The sequence below is a fragment of the Cebus imitator genome, unplaced genomic scaffold (assembly GCF_001604975.1).
Source record: "Cebus imitator isolate Cc_AM_T3 unplaced genomic scaffold, Cebus_imitator-1.0 Scaffold76, whole genome shotgun sequence".
Taxonomy (NCBI): Eukaryota; Metazoa; Chordata; class Mammalia; order Primates; family Cebidae; genus Cebus; species Cebus imitator.
Genome location: NW_016107391.1, coordinates 844,561 through 864,131, shown reverse-complemented (window position 1 = coordinate 864,131; position 19,571 = coordinate 844,561). Strand labels below are relative to the sequence as shown.

At 39.2% G+C, this 19,571-nt stretch overlaps 2 protein-coding genes and 1 pseudogene across 15 annotated transcripts in view; 1 reads left to right on the top strand and 2 right to left on the bottom strand.

Annotated features, from left to right (window-relative positions):
• LOC108307044 (protocadherin alpha-C2) overlaps positions 1-19,571 on the bottom strand; it is a 213,663-nt gene that overhangs the window by 23,532 nt on the left and 170,560 nt on the right. For all 14 annotated transcript variants that reach the window (XM_017532187.2, XM_037739872.1, XM_037739874.1 and 11 more), the window contains 2 exons: positions 10,008-10,066; positions 6,619-6,707 (listed from right to left, as the gene is read on the bottom strand). In XM_017532187.2, coding sequence (XP_017387676.1) covers positions 6,619-6,707; positions 10,008-10,066 — 148 coding nt within the window. The remainder of the gene's footprint in view (positions 1-6,618; positions 6,708-10,007; positions 10,067-19,571) is intronic.
• The window catches only part of LOC108307041 (protocadherin alpha-2), a 189,773-nt gene continuing 176,897 nt past the window's right edge, over positions 6,696-19,571 (bottom strand). Inside the window, 2 exon segments of the mRNA XM_037739878.1 lie at positions 6,696-6,707; positions 10,008-10,066. The gene's annotated coding sequence lies outside the window, so the exon portion shown is untranslated.
• LOC119471837 lies at positions 14,231-14,548 on the top strand (annotated as a pseudogene).

Genomic DNA, 19,571 nt, shown 5'->3' with positions numbered 1-19,571 from the left:
CAGGTGGCAAAGTTGGTGAGCCCCACTTTCTTGGCCCTTTGTGACACTGAGATCTCCCCAGAAGAAACTTGGAGCTCCCATTTGACAAAGGGCTTAAAAATTCAGCTACAAAGAATGGTGTATAAAGAAAGCTAGAAGGGAAGGTAATTCAGAAACTCTGTTTTACGCAATACTCTTAAACAAAAGAAGGAGAAAGTGTTTTATTTTTCTAAGGTATATTCAAAAGCTGTTTCTCATGGCAAGGTTTTCAGCAGCCAGACGGTATTGCCTCAACGTAGCTGGCATATTAAAGGAATCAATGATAACTGAAGGAACTATAATAAGTCTCTATTCCCTGACCCCACATTAGCCTGCTTCTCTCCATCCATGGGCTTGAAGGAAACTGCAGCCTAAGAGAACAGTGTTGCCCTTTTCTCCTCACTGCACTCTCTAAAATGTTACATCCAGGAGCATACATCTGAGCACACACGAGATTGGATAGGTTTCAGGAGACACGTGATCTCTGTTTGGGGCTACTGTTACGGAAGAAATTCTTTTATTATGTATCCTGGGCTTAAGCCTGGCTGTTTTCTGCCCAGGCCACCAATCCTATAAGAATTACTAGGCTGGGCGCGGTGGCTCACGCCTGTAATCCCAGCACTTTGGGAGGCCGAGGCGGGTGGATCACGAGGTCAAGAGATCGAGACCATCCTGGTCAACATGGTGAAACCCTGTCTCTACTAAAAACTACAAAAAATTAGCTGGGCATGGTGGCGCGTGCCTGTAATCCCAGCTACTCAGGAGGCTGAGGCAGGAGAATTGCCTGAACCCAGGAGGCGGAGGTTGTGGTGAGCCGAGATCGCGCCATTGCACTCCAGCCTGGGTAACAAGAGAGAAACTCCATCTCAAAAAAAAAAAAAAAAAAGAATTACTATGGGGCAAATGAGAGGTGCAAGGCAATACAGAGCATCTAGGGAAAAAACTATCTTATAATCTATTCATAAATAAAAATGTTTAATTTCAGAAAACCAGCCAGGAAATCTCCATTCTAGTCTTTTATTTACATGACCATTAAAAGTGGAAGGTGCAGAGTGTTTCCCCAAGAAGAAGATGCAGAAAGTCATGAATGGATGGAGGCAGCAGACTTAAGTAAGCTTCATGGCTTCTCCTAGACAGAGGATGCTAATTACCCTTCCCACACCCTTGTTTCCTCCCTTCAGGCCAATCCAAAACACACAATTCTTTATTTATCATAAGCTGCAAACAGAACTCCAGCAGACACAATGAGCTTCACACTCCCAGAAAGTAAAAGTGCACCTTACAAGCACTTACTTTCCTCAGGTAGAGAAAGCTAAGCCAAGCTGGTACTCCTGGGCTGTCAGATGGCAGGTGAGAGCAGAAGCTGCCCCGCTCACATAGATCCCTGATCTCTTTTTTTTTTCCTAATGAGAATACACCTCCCAGGACTGTCATTGCTATGACAACGGTAGAAGTTGAGGTTGAGCAGGTTAGTGGAACAGCATGCTTTCTAAATTCTCCAACAAGGCCCAAGGCCGCACTCACTCATGAAACAGAAAAATTCATGTTGACAGTGCTCCCAAATAGATTCCTAAGAATCATGCTTTCTTTCTGGGGAAGGTTCAGTGATGGAATCTCCATGGAGTCTTTCCATGGGGAGTTGGTTTTGTCAGAGAGGTAGGAATCCTTGAGACAATTAAGAATATAAATTCCCATATAAAACTAGGGCACATAAACTGTGTCCATTTTCCACAGAGTAGATAGATATGGCAAATCAGAGCAAAAGCAATCCCCTAAGGAAACGAAGAGACAGGCACTTTCAAAAAAATCTTCTTTATAGCAGATCCTTCCCACATAGAATACTCAGAACAACCTGGGTCTAAATTTTGAAGCTGAAGGATAGACTCATACCTTGAAAAATCATTTAAAAATAGCTACCGTTTACTAAACCCTTATTGTTCTTCAGACTCTGTATATATGTGTGCATTATCTCATCTAAGTCTTACAACAACCCTATAAGGTAGACACCACTATTCTCCCTATTTTATAGAGGATGAAACTAAGAATCAGGAACATTAAGTAATGGTCTCAGGAACATACAGTTAATGAGTGGCAGAGGTAGAATTCAGAAAGGGTCACTAACTCCCAGGCTTGAGCTCTTAACAATTATCTCTCAGGCATGGGGAAAGGCGCCCGCTTCTTACGAGAACAGGAAACAGATGCCTTTCTTGCATGGATTCTGAGTCTGTAATGATATAAGACGTCAGGAATATTTACCTTAGACCAATTATTAAACTTTAGAGTAGACTGGTATCACATTGAAGGCTTGTTAAAACATAGATTGCTGAGTCCCATCCTGAGAATTTCTCCCTCCTTGCCTTCCTTCCTTTGCTCCTTCCCTCCCCTCCCCTCCACTCCACTCCCTTCTCCTTCCCTTCCCTTTCCTTCCTTCCCTTCCTTCCTTGTTTTTTGTTTGTTTTTGATGGAGTCTCACTCTGTCTCCCAGGCTAGAGTGCAGTGGTGCAATCTCAGCTCACCGCAACTTCTGCCTCCTGGGTTCAAGTGATTCTCCTGCCTCAGCCTCCTGAGTAGCTGGGATTACAGGCACCTGCCACCATGCCCAGGTCATTTTTGTGTTTTTAGTAGAGGTGGGGTTTCACCGTGTTGACCAGGATGGTCTCGATCTTTTGACCTCGTGATCCACCCGCCTCAGCCTCCCAAAGTGCTGGGATTACAGGCGTGAGCCACCGCGTCCGGCATGAGAATTTCTGATTCATTAGTCTAGGGTAGGGCAGGAGATTTTGCATTGCTAACAAGTTTCTGGGTATTGTTGGTATTGCTGCTCCTTTGAGCACCATTGTCTAAACCAAGTTTCTCTAACTAAGTGTCATTGCCTGAGTGGCTTCCCCTACCTAATTAATCTTTCACTGTTTAGTGCCAGATCCCCTGGGGTCTTGACAAGCTATAATGTAATCTTCTGCAGTGCTGTGTGTTTTGAAACCTTCTGAACTCTTCTGAAAATAGTGAACATCTCCCACTCTAAAATTAATGTACTGTTGCCTTAGGTAAGACCTGAGATTCCATGAAATGTAGAAAGAGGAGCTAGAAGAACCAATAATAGATAACAAAGCAGCCTGGTACACTGAAGCCAGACCAGTTCCCTCACAGGCAGTGGCAGTCCTTTCATAACCTCTGGGATTGCCTCTAGGAACTGTTCACAAGAGGGCATTCATTAAAATCTCTTCAGGGCATTCGTATTCATGAAGTTAAAAACAGCTGTAACACAGTGACTGGCCCTTTAATGTCCCTCCCCCCAAACGCATTCCACCCTCTGAAGAAGAGGCTGTAACTGTATTCCCTGCATTCACGATTGAGCTAATTTTCTCTCTCGGCTCAGTCTCGAGGGAAGCTGAAAGGAAATAAGAAAGCCTGTGGTCCAGGTCTGCTCACACAGAGGGGAGGCTAGAGAAAGGGGCCAGTAATCAGGATTAACCAATTTAATGCCTGACTTGTTTATCCTGCAGAAAACATCACTTGGTGATGCTCTTGTTGATCCCTTCAGAGTGTGGCATCTTTATCTTAGGCTTTTGCAGACTGTGAAAATAAATGAACAGCTTCGTAACAAAGCAAAAGAATTCATCAGTGGAGGAAAAATAACTTTAAGAAACACACATGCATGAGGATCAGTGTAAGGCAGGCCTCAATTCCTTTATGCAGCCATTGCAAGTGTTGGGATGAGACGAGCAATACACAGCTGGTTCACCGAAAGGGCTCGGATGCAAGTATAAGGAGGCTTAGGCACCAGAAAGAAGCCTCTTGGAAGCAACTCCACCTTCACCATGAAGTTTTAAGGGCAACAGAATCAATGGAAGGTAGGCTCTATTTGAGTCTGGAAACAACCAGATTTTTTGGAGCATTTTCCTTTTCTTCAGGCAGCAACTAATAAATCCTCCTCACTCCATCTCCAGGAAGACAGTTGGGATGACTGGATTGTATAGATGTCAGGATGACCCAGATAACTTCAGAGGGTCTATATCTGGCCTGCAAATGAGAGCTACTGAATTCTGGCCACGAGGCTATCAGCCAAGGCTATATCATAGATGGTAGAAAAGTAGTCCAGAAAAAAACAAGTAAGAAGATTAGACATTTATTAACTATATGTCAAGCACTATGCTCAGCTATTATTTTCTCCTTTAGTGCTCATGGTAACTCAATAAAATAGATGTTATTATTATTACTACACCCAATTTACAGAAAGGGTAATAAAGAAAACATGAATTCAGGAAGTTTGTCTATGTTCACCCAGCAAGTAAGCTTGGGATTAGAATTCAACTTAAATCTGACTCTAAATCATAATCTTAATTATGCCATATTCCCTTCAAGCAGTGCAGAACATATATTGAGTCCTAAAAGCCTATAAGTACCGGAAGGACAGGAGAGAATGCAGAGAATCCCTTTAACGTTACATCATTGATGCAGAGGTATGTGTTGAAAAGTATGGTTAGATCACCACAGAGTAGTTGGAAGATACAAGCTCTGTCCAGCACAGTCCAAGAAGACTGTGCCTCATGCGTCAGCAGCCAGGCACAGTCCTGGATGAAATGGGTATACATGAGGGGCTGGAACAGTAAGAAAGGGAACAATGGAAATCCCCTTCTCTATCCCTGTTTAAAAAAAAAAAAAAAGTTCTTAACATCTTTTGAATCTGAAAGAGGAACTTTTCCAGATACATGAAATATCAATACATGGTTCCTATTTCATGTTTTCCTAGGAATACCACAAACCAGCATAACCAATGGGAGGGAGAATGTATTCAAAGTTAGTTTTTGGCTCACCAGGTCGACCTACAATGCCTCCATAAGAACAAGAAAAACTCTGAAATAAAGGCAGGGTATAAAGTCATGATTTCATGTGGCTTCTTTGGGAAGTTCTCACTTCCCAGACGCCTCCTCATCCTGCAACACTTGGCAGTCTAAAACCACTTTCTCCTCCATCATTTTCACTTCCTCATTGGCACCGAGGGTACAGATTTGTCAATGAACTATTTTATGTTCTTCCCCTTGCCATCTGGCAATATTAGCTCTCTAATGAATTGCTTCAACTTGTATATTTTTTGGACAAATGTGACTTTTAGTTGAATTGTGCAACATCCATAAATAGCAAATCCTGACTGATTAGAATCAATGAACACCCTTAGAGTTGTCAGCAAAAATGGGCCCTTAGCTGAACATTACTTAGATAATAATTTGAAAGGCATCTGATTATTTTGGGGAAAAAACCTTTTATACACACATTCTATGTCATCTCTTATGTATGTAGATATGTATTTGAATTTGAATGGATTTTTGCAAGCGAGCCATGTTACAAATATAAGTGCTAGATATACCTGGATTTGGATCTAAACACATTTGGATTTGAATCCTACCCTCTACTTACAAGCTACATGAACTTGGGTACATTTCTTAATCTCTCCGTCTCACCAGTTTCTCACATGTAGAATAGATATAATAAATCCCTTGCAAGCTTAACTTAAGGAACAAATGAGACCACACATGCAATGTACTTGGCACAGTGTCTAGGCATATTATGGCTTAATAATTAGTAACCACTATTATCATCATGCTGTTCTATTAATAGAGGATTGGAGCAAACCCAATTTGTGGTCTCTACCAACACTTAATTTTCCCCTCTAAAAACTGCCATAGCAATGGGCCTCCAAAGCCCAGTGTCTATTATATAACACTGCTTTAGTGATAGGGCAAGAATAAGGATACTAAGGAAATGTGAGTTTAAGCAATTTTCCTATCCTCACCCAGCCATTGGGTTTTTTATACAACTTGGCAGATTCTCTTTTGGGTTAGGAAATGGTCCCTATTATCCCCCTAAACTAAGAAATTGTGAGGGGGTCATGTTTGGCAACATGCATGCCAAGGCACTAAAAGTCAGTCTGCAGAATGTTGCTGATGTGCAGAAAGAAGCAGATTGACTTTGTCTGACTTGAACTCAAATAAAATAATGCCTTGGTTCTGATAACTTTCCACTTTCATGATAAACCATCTTCCATCTTTTCTTTCCTCCCTCCCTCCTCCTCTTCCCTCCACTCCCCTCCCTCGCTCCCTCCCTCCCTCCCTCCCTCCCTCCCTTCCTTCCTTCCTTCCTTCTTTCCTTTCTTTTCTTTCTTTCTTTCCTTCTTTTTGTCTTTCTTTCCTTACTACTTTGTGTGGGTTTCCATAGTCTTCAACCAAAAGATCTTTGTTAACAGTGTCATCGCTGTACATGAGGCCACAGATCTTCTCTGTATGGCTTGGATAGCCTAAGCATTTGAAAGGTACCTGATTTAAACAAACAAACAAACAAGCCCCCCAAAACTTCATACACTCACAAGCACACATGCGGGCACACACACTTTCCTTATGTTATCCTTTTTCGACTCCTGAAGAGCATTAGGTATAAAATCAAAATAGTCACATATGTAAGGAAATCAAGTATGTATGGAAAAAAAAGGGAAAAACAAAAAGTTTTTGTTCAAAAAAGAGCCATAAACATTCCTGATATTACAAAAATAGTCATCTGATCACTTTGCAGAGCCCAAGAAAGAATGGAGAGACCCCAACTCTTTACCTGGTGTTGCACTGGATACTGTTGGCCACTGTTGATCAGGTGCTCCTGGACCAGCCCGTAGAATGCCAGCCTCCTCAAGGTGCACAGAGCTGAGTAAACACACAGACCCAGATAACAGTTAGACCATAAATGCTTTCCCAGCTCTTCTTCCACCCTCAGAAATTGCTTACATCTATGAAGACAGGGCTGCAGCTAACACATTCTGCTCATGCTTGGAACTGAAGCAGTTACTGCTGAGCAGTCACCCTGCATAAACTGCAGGAGCATTGCTGACTTACTTACTGCCTGCTATACTATTCCAGTAATACACATGTTCTATCTTAATGGCGATTTCGTTTTTTATTAATGCCACGTGACACTCACTAAATCTAACAGGAAGCCCATCAGAGGACTAAGCCATTTTAATATCTTAACACTGAAGCAGATGAGGAGGGCTTGTTCTCAGAAGCCCCAAGCCTCTCTTGCCAGTTCTCTTGTTTCTGGGTTCTCTACTCTAAAGAGGAAAACACACCAAAAGTATTGGCTGATAATTGGAGTACTGTTCCAATTTGGTTATCCAATTAATTCTTAACCTTATTTTCTGTTTTACTCTTTCTACATCTCTTATGCATAGATGACCCACCCTGTATTTCTGAGACTAGAGAAACCAGATCACCACCACTCACAGATCCCAGTTCAGAAGAGATTAATTCAACATAAAACACTGCTGGGAGTGAGATACAAACTGGGAGACCTTTAGAGTCAAGAAGAGATAGAACATAAATTGTTCAAGGGGAAAGAAAATATGATACAGTATTCATTTGTGTATGTCTAATACTAACAAATATTAATCTCTCAAATATTTGTTGGATGCTGAATGAATGATGGAAGAAAGGAAGAAATAAGTGTGATCCTAAGAGAAAATGTCCAAGAAAACCATCCTCAAAATTAGAAGACCCTTTTATTTTATTTTTGAGACAAAGTCTCACTGTTTCACCCAGGCTGGAGCATAGTGGCTCAATCTCAGCTCACTGCAACCTCCGCCTCCCAGGTTCAAGCAATTCTCCTGCCTCAGCCTCCCAAGTAGCTGGGACTACAGGCAACTGCCACTATGCTCAGCTCATGTTTGTATTTTAGTAGACACATGATTTCACCATATTGGCCAGGCTGGTATTTAACTCCTGACCTCAAGTGATATGCCTGCCTCAGCTTCCCAAAATGCTGGGATTACAGGTATAAGCCACTATGCCTGGACTAGAGGACTCTTTTAAACTAGACGTGTTTATCTTGAAAGTTAAATTTCTAAAATAAAATTTAGACTACTGACTGAAGGGGTTATACGAGGCAACAGAGCAGGCAAACTTGAACTAGTGGGAAGGCAACATATAAGTTCAATATTTTCTCACTCTTTGACTTCAAACAACATATCTAGTAGAAATCCACTCATTAAACTCTGACCTTTTGCTATTCTACCCTTCATCTATACTCTGGAATTACCTGATTGTTTCCCAAATATTAACAGCCTTCAAGTGTTCCTGGATTCTACCAGCAAATTGTGTGAACTCAATCAGATTCATGAAGGTGTAAGTATTCTGGAGCCAGCTCAGCTCAAAGCAGCATTTTTTAAAGAATAGCTACATGATATCTAAGACTGGAAAGGCCAAGAAGCCAAGCACACATATGAAAAAGGTAAGTATTATTTAGGTTCACAACTCAGTCAATATGTTCAATGTATTACAATGCAAAAAAGAAATGGCATTTTAATTTCGATTTTTATTTCTGACCTTACCAAAATCTCATAATATCTTAACTGAAACCTGAATAGGAGCACATTTGGCTTTTTTTTTTTTTTTTAATTTGAAAATGGGATAAGGGTGGCCAGGCGCGGTGGCTCATGCCTGTAATCCTAGCACTTTGGGAGGCCGAGGTGGGTGGATCACCTAAGGTCAGGAGTTCAAGACCAGCCTGGCCACGATGGTGAAACCCCATCTTATAAAAAAAAAAAAAAAAGAAAGAAAGAAAAAAAAAGAAAATGGGATAAGGAAGTTATGTTTTAATGTTTTATTTCAAATGTAGTTTTTAAGGCACAACTCATAGCTTTGGTACTTTTCAAGCAAAGCACTAGTTCAACTGAGAGAGAAAGAATTGACACTGTAAACCATGCTTTTACCCACAGCATGGCTCCACCAACAGCTCAGATGCAGGCAAAAGCACAAGTTTGTCTCTAATAAATACAAAGAATTTCTTCTGATACCTAATATTCTGATATCTGCATGAGTGTTTCTGGCCTAAATATGACTCAGGTTCCAATGTGACATCTCACCAAGCCAACTACTAATCTTCGACCCTTCACTGATTGCTTCTGAATCAGAAATAGCACCCAATGTAATGACTTCTGCTCATTTGTAATACTTGAGAGTATGTTAATTTATTTCAATCTGATGCATTTTAAATGGACTAAAACTAATGTTACATTAACTCTACACCTACTTTGTAGGCTTTCTCCTTAGGAACTGATCTGGGTTTGATGAATATTCACTTGATAGTTGTCCAGATATTTTGAAGTGTTTAAGTTTGAAGATTATTTCTTCTTTAAAATTAAATCCTTTTCATAATAGCGATCACTTGTTTCTTGGTCCTTCCCATTTTGTTTCCAAAAACATTCACAAATAATGAATCTTTTATTTGGCCTTATGGCATGGATACTAGATCACCTCCAGAAATAATGGTAGTTCATCAATTACCATCAGAGAGAAAAAGTAGGGAAAGCAAAATTATATTTAATCTGATTCTTAGGGTAGTGCTATTGCTCTAAGTTAATTTCAAGTAAGCTACATTTGGTCTCCAGATATCCAGTAGATGCCCTTTACATGGCTCATCCTCTGAAGAACCTATGTCATTGATGACAATAAGATAGCACCAAGATGGGAAAGATGAGGAGACTCTAATAGGGGTGAACGTGAACAAGAATAGCAATCAATTATTGTGGGTAATAGGATGTAATAATCAATGTGAAATAGAAAAATAAGATAGACAACATGTACGCAAGGTACCCAAGCCTCAAAGCATCAGTATTAATTACAGTTTTTAAAGGAGAGAAAGAAAACAAGTAGAGAGGGATGAAGGAGGTTGAAATTACTTCCCTGTAGAAATTTTGATGGGAGAAAATACACAGCAGCCTGTTTCTGTGATTTTACAGAGGACTCATAGATGCCAGCACTTGGTAAGCATTTGGCCCTGACCACTTCCAATCTTTCAAGGAATAGACATGGGGACAAAATAATTGCATTTTTCTGGCAAAGTTAAAGCTTTTTAGTCTTGACAGTTGCTTCTGGCCTATGGAGATGCAGTTTATCTGAGCCATACTAAGGTAAGGTTACTTCTGAGTGAATGAGGAGGGAAATACATACCTGTGCATGCCTGCTCTCAGGGAGGCAGAGTAACGCCAGTCAGGATTGGGCTGTCGTGGCTGTAAAATCACAAAGAGAGTTTTCTGTTAAAATGACAAGACAATGTTCTCCCAGCGATGATTCCCTAAATATTTCCAGGCATCTAAAAAAAGTGTTGAATGAGCCATTTCCTGTGTAACTCTATGATGATATCTATACATACATATAGCACTTTAGAAGAAAATTAGTTCGTCAGGGTCCTCACACAGATCAGATATCCTGAAAGACCACATTTAATAATCTTGTAAAGGCCAGCTTTGGCTTTGCCTTGCCCAATACACGTCTGTGTTCTTAAAATACTAGGGGAAGAACAGTCTATTTTGAGACAGGAAAAGCTTCATTGCTTTTGCCCTCAAGTGCACCATTAAGGGAACATTCCCAATTCAGTATTATAGCTATAACAGGGCACATGGCTACACAAGTTCTGCTGGCCTGGCTGGACTGCAGAGGACTGCAATCTGCTGCTGGCTTTGCAGACTGCAGCATATTTGACCCAGGGCAGATGTGCCCAGTCATAACACCAGAAACTGATAACAGCCTCTTTGCTGATTGAAGAGGGATACTAGGGAGAGGAAAAGAAACTACTGCAGAGTTTGACCTTGTTTTGCTACCTAATCCCTTTCATAAATTTGTACTTGTTCCTGCTCCTTTCTGAATGCTTTCCCTCCTCACTGAATCACTGTTCACTAAACTCTGGTTGTTTAACAGGGAGTAGCTGAAATCTAAGAAAAAAACCTGATTCATTTTGGACCAGTTGTGTATTGGAAAGATCTGTTGCCCTCTTTCTACAAACTGTCAGTCTAAAGGGGGAGAACAAAGAGAAAAATATGGATACCTAAAGACTTAAAGGCTGTTGGGGAAATTATGCGCTGGTTAAAAGTTACTCAGAAATCACTGGGACATTATCAGTCACCATCCTGTCTTGTATCAGTAAGCAAAAATGTTACCGTGAAAAACTTGTGACACTCCTCTAGATGCGCTTTCATGGGTAGAGAGTAAGGTGGCCCTGCCACTGAATATTGAGGTATAGTTGAATGGAAAAATGGGGGATAAAAGTTGTATTTTGTATTTTCCTCTACATTATATTTATCATATTTGGTAGAAACAAAACCATAGTAACATCAATAGACTATTCCAAATTGCCAACAATTCTTATTCCTATCATTCATATAGTTCCTTCAAGGGATGCAAAGTATCTCATAAACACATTTCTTCATAACACCCAGGAGAGAAATCATCACCATCTCAATTTTCAGACAGATTTGTAGATGGCTACATGATATTCAATATTCAGAGATTTAGCCAAAGTCAAGGCCCAGAAAAAGTTACAACTCTGGGATATTTTACCTCAATGGTCCTTACACACTAACTACTCTCTCTGTTCTTCCAATCTGCGGGCAAGATTCCTCTTTGGTTTTCAAGTTCACACAATGCTATGGACATTCCATATAAAGTAGCATAAAATTATCTACAGAACAAATCAAAGGAGTTTCCATTTTCTACTAGTGGTGTTAGAGGGAACAAGAGAAAATATTTGTAAATCATTTTATAAACCTGGAAATGTGTCTGAAATACTTTTTATTAATCAATCATCACCACCATCTCTCCCCTCTCCATCAGGAGCATTATCGTTAGCTTGTCAGCTGAGAGAACCTTCCTTCAAGAAAAACTGTAACATCTGTTGAGTAAATGTTGCCAATTTTTCTATGATTGGGTAACATTCATGATGAAAATTGCTGCAACTTGATCTTTGGAATGAAATCACCAAATTCATTTTGCTGAAAGGCACAGTTTTAGCAGGACTGACCAGGAAACTCGGTTCATTATACAATCTCTCTTTCCCAATGACACATTAAATTTGTCATGCTGCTATTTTCTATACTAGTCCACAGCAACAACATGCTTCTCAGATTCATTTGCCAGAATCACAGTTACAAGATTTCCTATGGCAGTAAGATTGGGCAGGGAAAAAGAAAGGAATAAAGCATTTAATATGTTTTAAGTAGCTTCATACTACTAGATTTTGCACTTAATTACATACTATTGCATTTATCCTGATTCTTTGTAAACTCTATGAAAGTGTATCTGTTTTGCTCATTAGACACATGTATATCTTCAGCTATTCATAAATGCATAGCAATATAGTCAGAGTCTAGCCGGGTTCTGGCATTTGAGAGGTTTTTAAACTGTGTTTAAATAAATGAACTATAATGCAAAGTCAACATTATTGTACTTAAATTGCAAAAATGAGAAATCTGAACTTTAGAGAGATTAAATTACTTGCCTGATTGCTGAGTTCAGCTGACAGTCATGCTTAGGTCTCCTTAACACAAAAGTCTGTGTTTTATTTATTTGTTTCTATTTATTTATTTATTTTGAGACAGGGTCTTACTCTGTTGCTTAGGCTGGTGTGCAGTGGTGCAATCTCGGCTTCCTGCAGGTTCAAGCAATTCTCCTGCCTCAGCCTCCTGAGTAGGTGGGATTACAGGCACCCACCACTGTGTCCGGCTAATTTTTGTATTTTTAGTAGAGATGGGGTTTCACCATGTTGGCCAAGCTGCTCTTGAACACCTGACCTCAGGCAATCCACCCGGATCTGCCTCCCAAAATGTGGGGATTACAGACTTCTAAGCCACCATGCCAGGCCAAAAGTCTGTGTTTTAAATAAATTTACATGAAATAACATATATTTTTCTTCTTTGTCTTTTTTACTTCTGAGTTTCCCAGATATTGATGTATTTTAAAAACAATACAAAATTAAAAGTAATAAAATGTACACGAGTTTTATTCAGAACTTGATTAAATTCAGAAAAATTCAAGTTAAAAGGTTGACTACTGATATATGTGACACAGTAAGACATATGTTAAGCCTTGAAATAACTATGATTATTTACTTCTTTAATACTTGGATGGTACCTCCCTGGACTATGCTTACTTTCTATTGGTGAAGAACTCCAATATGTCCTATTGTTTCAAAGGTTAGTCTTCTGGTAGAATAATACAAAACTTCACATGTGGAAAAATTCAATGAGGTAGTCCATATGAGTGATGTATATTACTGAAGAATAAGAATACACTTGCGTTCCTATTAAAATTATAAAAAGATTTAATTTATCTTGTAATGGTGTTATTTGTGATTTATACCATAGAATATTTGAGCTACAGAAGGATGAATCACCTCTTCTAAGATTTAAAGTAAAATAAGTTTAAAATACCATATTTTATTCATAAACTTACACAACTACTCAATGAAATAATAAGCTATCTTCTTAACGTGGAAATCCATGTAGAAGACATCAATAAATTGCCCTCTGGGACATGAGACTGCATATAATAGCTCCTTTTCCGTCCTAATAGGACTCTATTAAGAATATATCCACTGCAGATTTTTCATAGTGCTAGTTTGTGAACATTGATATAAACTGATAGGCAGAATTCCAAGATGGCCCCAAGATCCCTATATATACACCCTGAATAATCTCTCCAAGACTGTGACTGTGAGGGATCTTATTCCCATGATTACATTATGTTATATAGCACAGTTGGCTTTAAGAAAGGAAGATCATCCGGATGGGACTGACATAATCATATGAGCTCTTTAAATCTGGGTCTAGAGGTCAGAGACAGAGTTGGAGAGATTTGAACCATAAGAGGGATTCCATGTGAGGGAAGATTCTCCATTGCCAGCCCTGAAGATGGAGCAGACCATGGGACAGGAGTCCTGAGTCCTCAGTTCTCTACGCACTGAGACTGACCCCAGGCCATAGTAAGTAGGAAAACAGAGATCTCAGTCTCCAGGCAACTGGATTCTGCCAATAATGTGAATGAGATTGAAAGCATATTCTTCCTCAGAGCCTGCAAAAGAGAACACAGCCCAGTTGTGTTCATTTCAGCCTTAAGAATACCTGAGCAGACAACTCACCCGTGTGGTACAGGACTGTGAGATAACAAATATGTGGTGTTTTAAACTACTTATTTGTGATAATTTGTTGCAAAGCATTAGAAAAGGGATATATAGGGTTGCTGCCAGGCTTAACAGTTATCCTTGCTGGGCAATACTTGGCTGGGTTTTCAGCAGGCTTCCTAGGGACAAAAATGGCTATGCCTGGTGATTTCTACCTCCGTTACTACATAGGGCACAAGGGGAAGCTTAGATATGCCAACAACAGCAATTACAAAAATGATGTCATGAACAGAAAAGAGGCTATGTGCACAAGAGTGTGATGGAAGAACTGAAGAGAATTATTGACTACAGTGAAATTACAAAAGAAGATGAGGCTTTGTGGCCTCTCCCTGACAGGGTTGGCCAACAGGTTTGAAACTGTAATTGGAGATAAGCACATATCTTCTACCACATCAAAGATAGTTTCTCTTATTGATGTAAATCAGTCAAGGATCCTGAAGGCCTTTGAGTATTTTACTATTTGGTACAAGACTTGAAATGTTTAGTTTTCAGTATCATTGAATTACACTTCAAGATTAAACCAATTTAAATTGTATGTTTTTCAAGCTGTTTGTATATTTAATTAAGGGATAGAAGGATTTGTCATTTACAATATTGGGGTTTTTATGAATGTGAAGCAAACAAAAAAATTTATAGGTAAACTGAAAATAAGAAAATACATTAGCAAGCTTAACAGTTATCCTTACTTGAGTCCACGTGGGTTGAACAGTTCCCACACATTAAATTCTGTAAATAAAAGCCACCTTTTGTTAAAAATTTGCTCTAATAAAACATATCAAATCCTAAAAAAAAGGGAGAGAGAGAGATAGACTGTTGTTCATTAAGGCAAAAGGGAATGTAACATTTAAAATAATCATTATGTTGCATATTGGTCTTCTAGTACATCAAAATGAGGTCTGGGTGTGGTGGCCCACACCTGTAATCCCAGCACTTTGGGAGGCCAAGGTGGCTGGATCACCTGAGGTCAGGAGTTGGAGACCAGTCTGACCAACAAGATGGAACCCCATCTCTACTAAAAATACAAAATTAGCCAGGCATGGTGGCACATGCCTGTAATCCCAGCTACTTGGGAGGCCAAGGCAGGAGAATCACTTGAACCCGGGAGGCAGAAGTTGCAGTGAGCCACAATCATACCATGCACTCCAGCCTGGGCAACAAGAGTAAAACTCTGTCTCAAAAAACTAAAATAAAATAAAACAGAATAAATAGCCAATAAATTTGAGAATTCTGGGTGGAATATTTTCCTCTGAATATAGTCATTTAAAATCCTAATTTATAGAGCAGAAAAGTAACATAACTTTAGAACATACCTAATGGGTTCCAGTATAACAGGAAGTGCTAGGTCTGTTTAGCTCTGCATGCATAGCCTGCTAGCTCAGCAGCTACTCTCTCACTCACAGTTGGACCTCCTTGGAGCCCAGAGTTATGATCCTGGAAGGCCAAAAAGGAACTGATGCTGCTTATGTGCCAAGGAAGTAAGACTTCTCTTTACCTTTGCAATGTTAGATATTTCTTTGCGTTTGTCAAGTTCAAATTCTTGAAAGAAAAACTCTTGTATAATTTTCAGGTTAGCAGATTTAAAACACTGCCAAATAATCCTCTTGACCTTTGATTTTTGAAGTTATGGTTATAGATTATACTACTCCAAATATTATCACATGAATAAGCTAAATTTATAGTCATATTATAATAGGCACAACATTGATCTAGGTGAAGCTCTGTAAAAGCCACATTTAAAGTCACCCGTAAAATGCCATCAGATGCAGCTCAACCCCTGAGTTTAGAGACAGGTATGCTTCCTCAAACATTTTCAAACTGACATTATTCTGACCTCTCATTGGGAGCAAAACTTGGTAGGCAACCAAGGCAAATATTCAGAACTGACTTTGCTAGTCTGTCAAGACGGCATGCCAATAGGCAATGTATAATATGCCAGGCTGTGACCCTGCAGAGTGTTCTGAGGTAGACCAGATGCCCATGTGATGGCTCACTCCTGGGTCAGAAGGAAAGATTAGGCCAATGACATTCAAGCTACAATAAATAGATTTCTTCTTCAGTCAGAATGTGTACAAGATAAAGAGACAGAGAAGAGCTCAGTCATAATTCCATCTGGTTCAGCAATCCATAGAAAAATCAAAGGAGATAATTTAAATAAATTATTGTATTATCAGACCAAAGAAGATAAACTTTTACTCAGAAGAACAGTCCTATAACCAACATGAAATTTGCAAAATAAAACAGCCCCAGCCATTATAAAGTGACTATGAGAGGATGAAAAAGTCGAAGTTCATAGATATTAGTCTATTCTTAGTCTATTCTGACCATTCTGCAATTTTTATAAATTCACTACCATGTCACTTTATGCTGAGTGTAAACTCTGTTCCAGGATAGAGTCACCAGGTAGAAAAGTCAGCGCTGGGGGAAATAAAAATAGGTGCCACTGAAAGAAGAATTAACTCTTTCAGCTCGTTATATCTGGAATTGGGGTGAATATGCACACATAGTGGCAGAAATAACTGAAGGTTTGGTGACTACAAATTGCTTTAAAATAAGTGGAAGTGAATGCAAACTTAACACATCTCTGCCAGTCTTTTGTAATTTCCACGTTGTGCCAACTGGGCCTACTGAGACGCTGTTGGACAAATCTACCAGAGTACTCAAAGTGACTCATTAGCAATCACACCGCCAGGACCACAAATGCACAGAATCTACCTTAAGATTTAGTTTCTTATTATGGAGACTCTGAAGGGAGCGCCAACCACATTCAGTATCAAGTTCAAAATTTCCAAAGAGAAATTCTGCCCCATTGCAAAATAGTTACTTCAGAATCCTCGCTGCACAAGTGATTCATGAAATAAGCTCACTATGGGGTAAAATCTACTAACAGATTAGAGCCTGGGGTTAAATTCTGTTGTTTAATAAGCAACAAGAGAAAAATCGTGAAATAACAGAAATAAAAGATCTTAACAGGCTTTGCCAATAGTGAAGCAAATAAACAAATACAAACATATTAACAGCATGTGCAACATAGTGAGACCCCATATCTTAAAAAAAAAAAAACTAGGCGGACACGGTGGCACACACCTATGGTCCAAGCTACTTGGGAGGCTGAGGTGGGAGGATTGCTTGAGCCCAGGAGGTCAAGGCTGCAGTAAGCCATATTCATGCCATTGTACTCCGGCCTGGGAGACAAAACAATACTCCATTTCAAAAAAAAAAAAAAAAAAATAGTAGTAACTCACTGGTATTCCCATTTGTTACCTGCCTCTATGCAAGGAATTACTCTTTTTCCAAAAGCAGTTAATATATATGACTAGGTGAATTAGGTAATAGCTTAAATGCCTGAATATCCCATATCAAAGGGAATATAAACATTGGAACTTCTGTCTACTGAAAAAAGTTTTTGGAGTCAGATGAATACCACTTAAAATAACACTAGCAATGTGACGGTGAATATTACCTAACCTCCCTGAGCTTATTTACTCATATGATAGATGTTAATGAATATTTGTTTAATGCATGACTTGCAGGTAATGAAATCACATATATTCAATATATCGAATAATCTTGAATAATAGTCAAGACTCAATAATATGTGATATATGTGCATGTAAATATGTGATATCCATGTATCTATGTAGCAGGGTGGTTAGTGAGTACAAATTCCCTAACTCTTCCTCTCTAATTCCCATCTACTTTTAATGTAGGCACATGGTATTAATTGTACCCAGGACTTTCCTGCCATCTGTAGTCACTAGGTAGAAAAAAAAGAAACCCCAGCATGGGAATTTAACAGGTTGATCTGGTAATGACTTTCAGAATTGAGTGACTTTTGTTCCCATCTTGGCATACTATAACAATGTGACTCACTCCATCCCTGTAATTGCAAAAATTTCTGAAGCTGTAGATCTTGCTGCTCCTCACTGGATTTCCAAAAGTACCTGGCAGAAATTTGCTTTTATTAAAATCATGTACTCTCCTGGCAAAATCTCCCAAAAGTAAGCACTTTCCGACATAATTTTCTCCCTAGATTAAACGTTTGTGTACCAAAGTACATATTAACATACAGGTCAGTGTAAGACAGAAATAGTTCATGTATCAAATTGCCCCAAGCTTTGAGTCAGGAGAGGGAGGGTAACAGTGTCATCCCTCTGAGCTTCTGGCTTACAGCTGGTGGCAAAGCTGAGCCTGGCCTGAGTTGTTCACGCCTCTTCACCACCTGCAGCCCACCCCAGTCCCAAAGGGCTTCACAGGAATTTGTTAAGCAAATGCCTACAGCAACCTTATTGAAAGTTAAACCCTTTTACATGCTTTCAAATGCTACGATCTAAAGAATTCTGAAAACTCTTTGATTCCCCCCCACCCCACCGCACTGTTTTTTCTTAATCTGCAATCTGCCTCCTGTGGTTATTCAGCATTGACTAACATCAGGACTTCTAATAAATGAATAAATCTATCTGAAATGTCCATAAGAAAATCTACTCTCAACCAGGAGTGGAAACTTTTCCGACTGTGCATTACATTCCTCAAGATTATCATGAACTTGAAATGTGACAATATGGACATTACTAAAAATACAGCAATATGTCAATAAAAATATATTGCAAAAAATAGGGGAGAGACAAATATTGTTCAAACATTGTGTAGGTAGTTCTAAAAGCCCTTTCTACAAAGTAATTATTTGGAAAGACAACAATTCATCATTATTTATGACACAAAATTTTGGCTTTTGAAATCCAAGTTTTAAGTATCACAAACCATACCTCTATTTTTCAAGCATACATATAGAGACAAACACACAACACAAACACACCCACATATTCATGTACTTTCTAATAATTTATGTACATTCTTCATAATGAACAAGCTGGCCTACTTAAACCTCAAAACTAGTGCATATACTAACACCTGCTGGTACACCTTACTGTAGGGTAAGCCATCCGCTTTCCAAACCAGCCTTTTGAAGCTATTGCAAATCAAATTTTAGATCCATAAAATGAATGTATCTTTCGGAAGTACTGTCATTAAACTTAAAGACATGAAGAACTTGAAAAGGCTACTTTACATCTCATCAAAACCATAGGAACTGTCAACAGAAAATCAGAAGATTACAGACTGCATTTAAGCTAAATGCAGGGAAATCCTCTTACAATGAATTCAGAGTATACCCAGAAAGGTGGCTATTGGAAAAATTCTTTTTCCCTTCTCTTCCTCCCAATCCCAGCTTGTCCTGGTGTTCATCATCCCCCCACACCCCTAATCCACTCATTCTAATACCTCCCTGGCCCAACAAGACAAATTGGTACTTAATCTCTCTGCCTTACCATCATCTACCCCCTCTGACAGCCCCCTACAGAACAGTTGCCACATCATACAGCCAAAGCAAACTTTAGCTTCAGTATGATATCTAACTACTACAGCTTTATTACCTGTGACATGAATTTCCAGAGGATTCTATCACATAGGTTCAGTGCAATTACCAGAAATATTAATTAGATAATTTCCATGATGGACAGTCCAGAGTATAAACAGAGACAGCATATAGTGGTGACTATGACAGC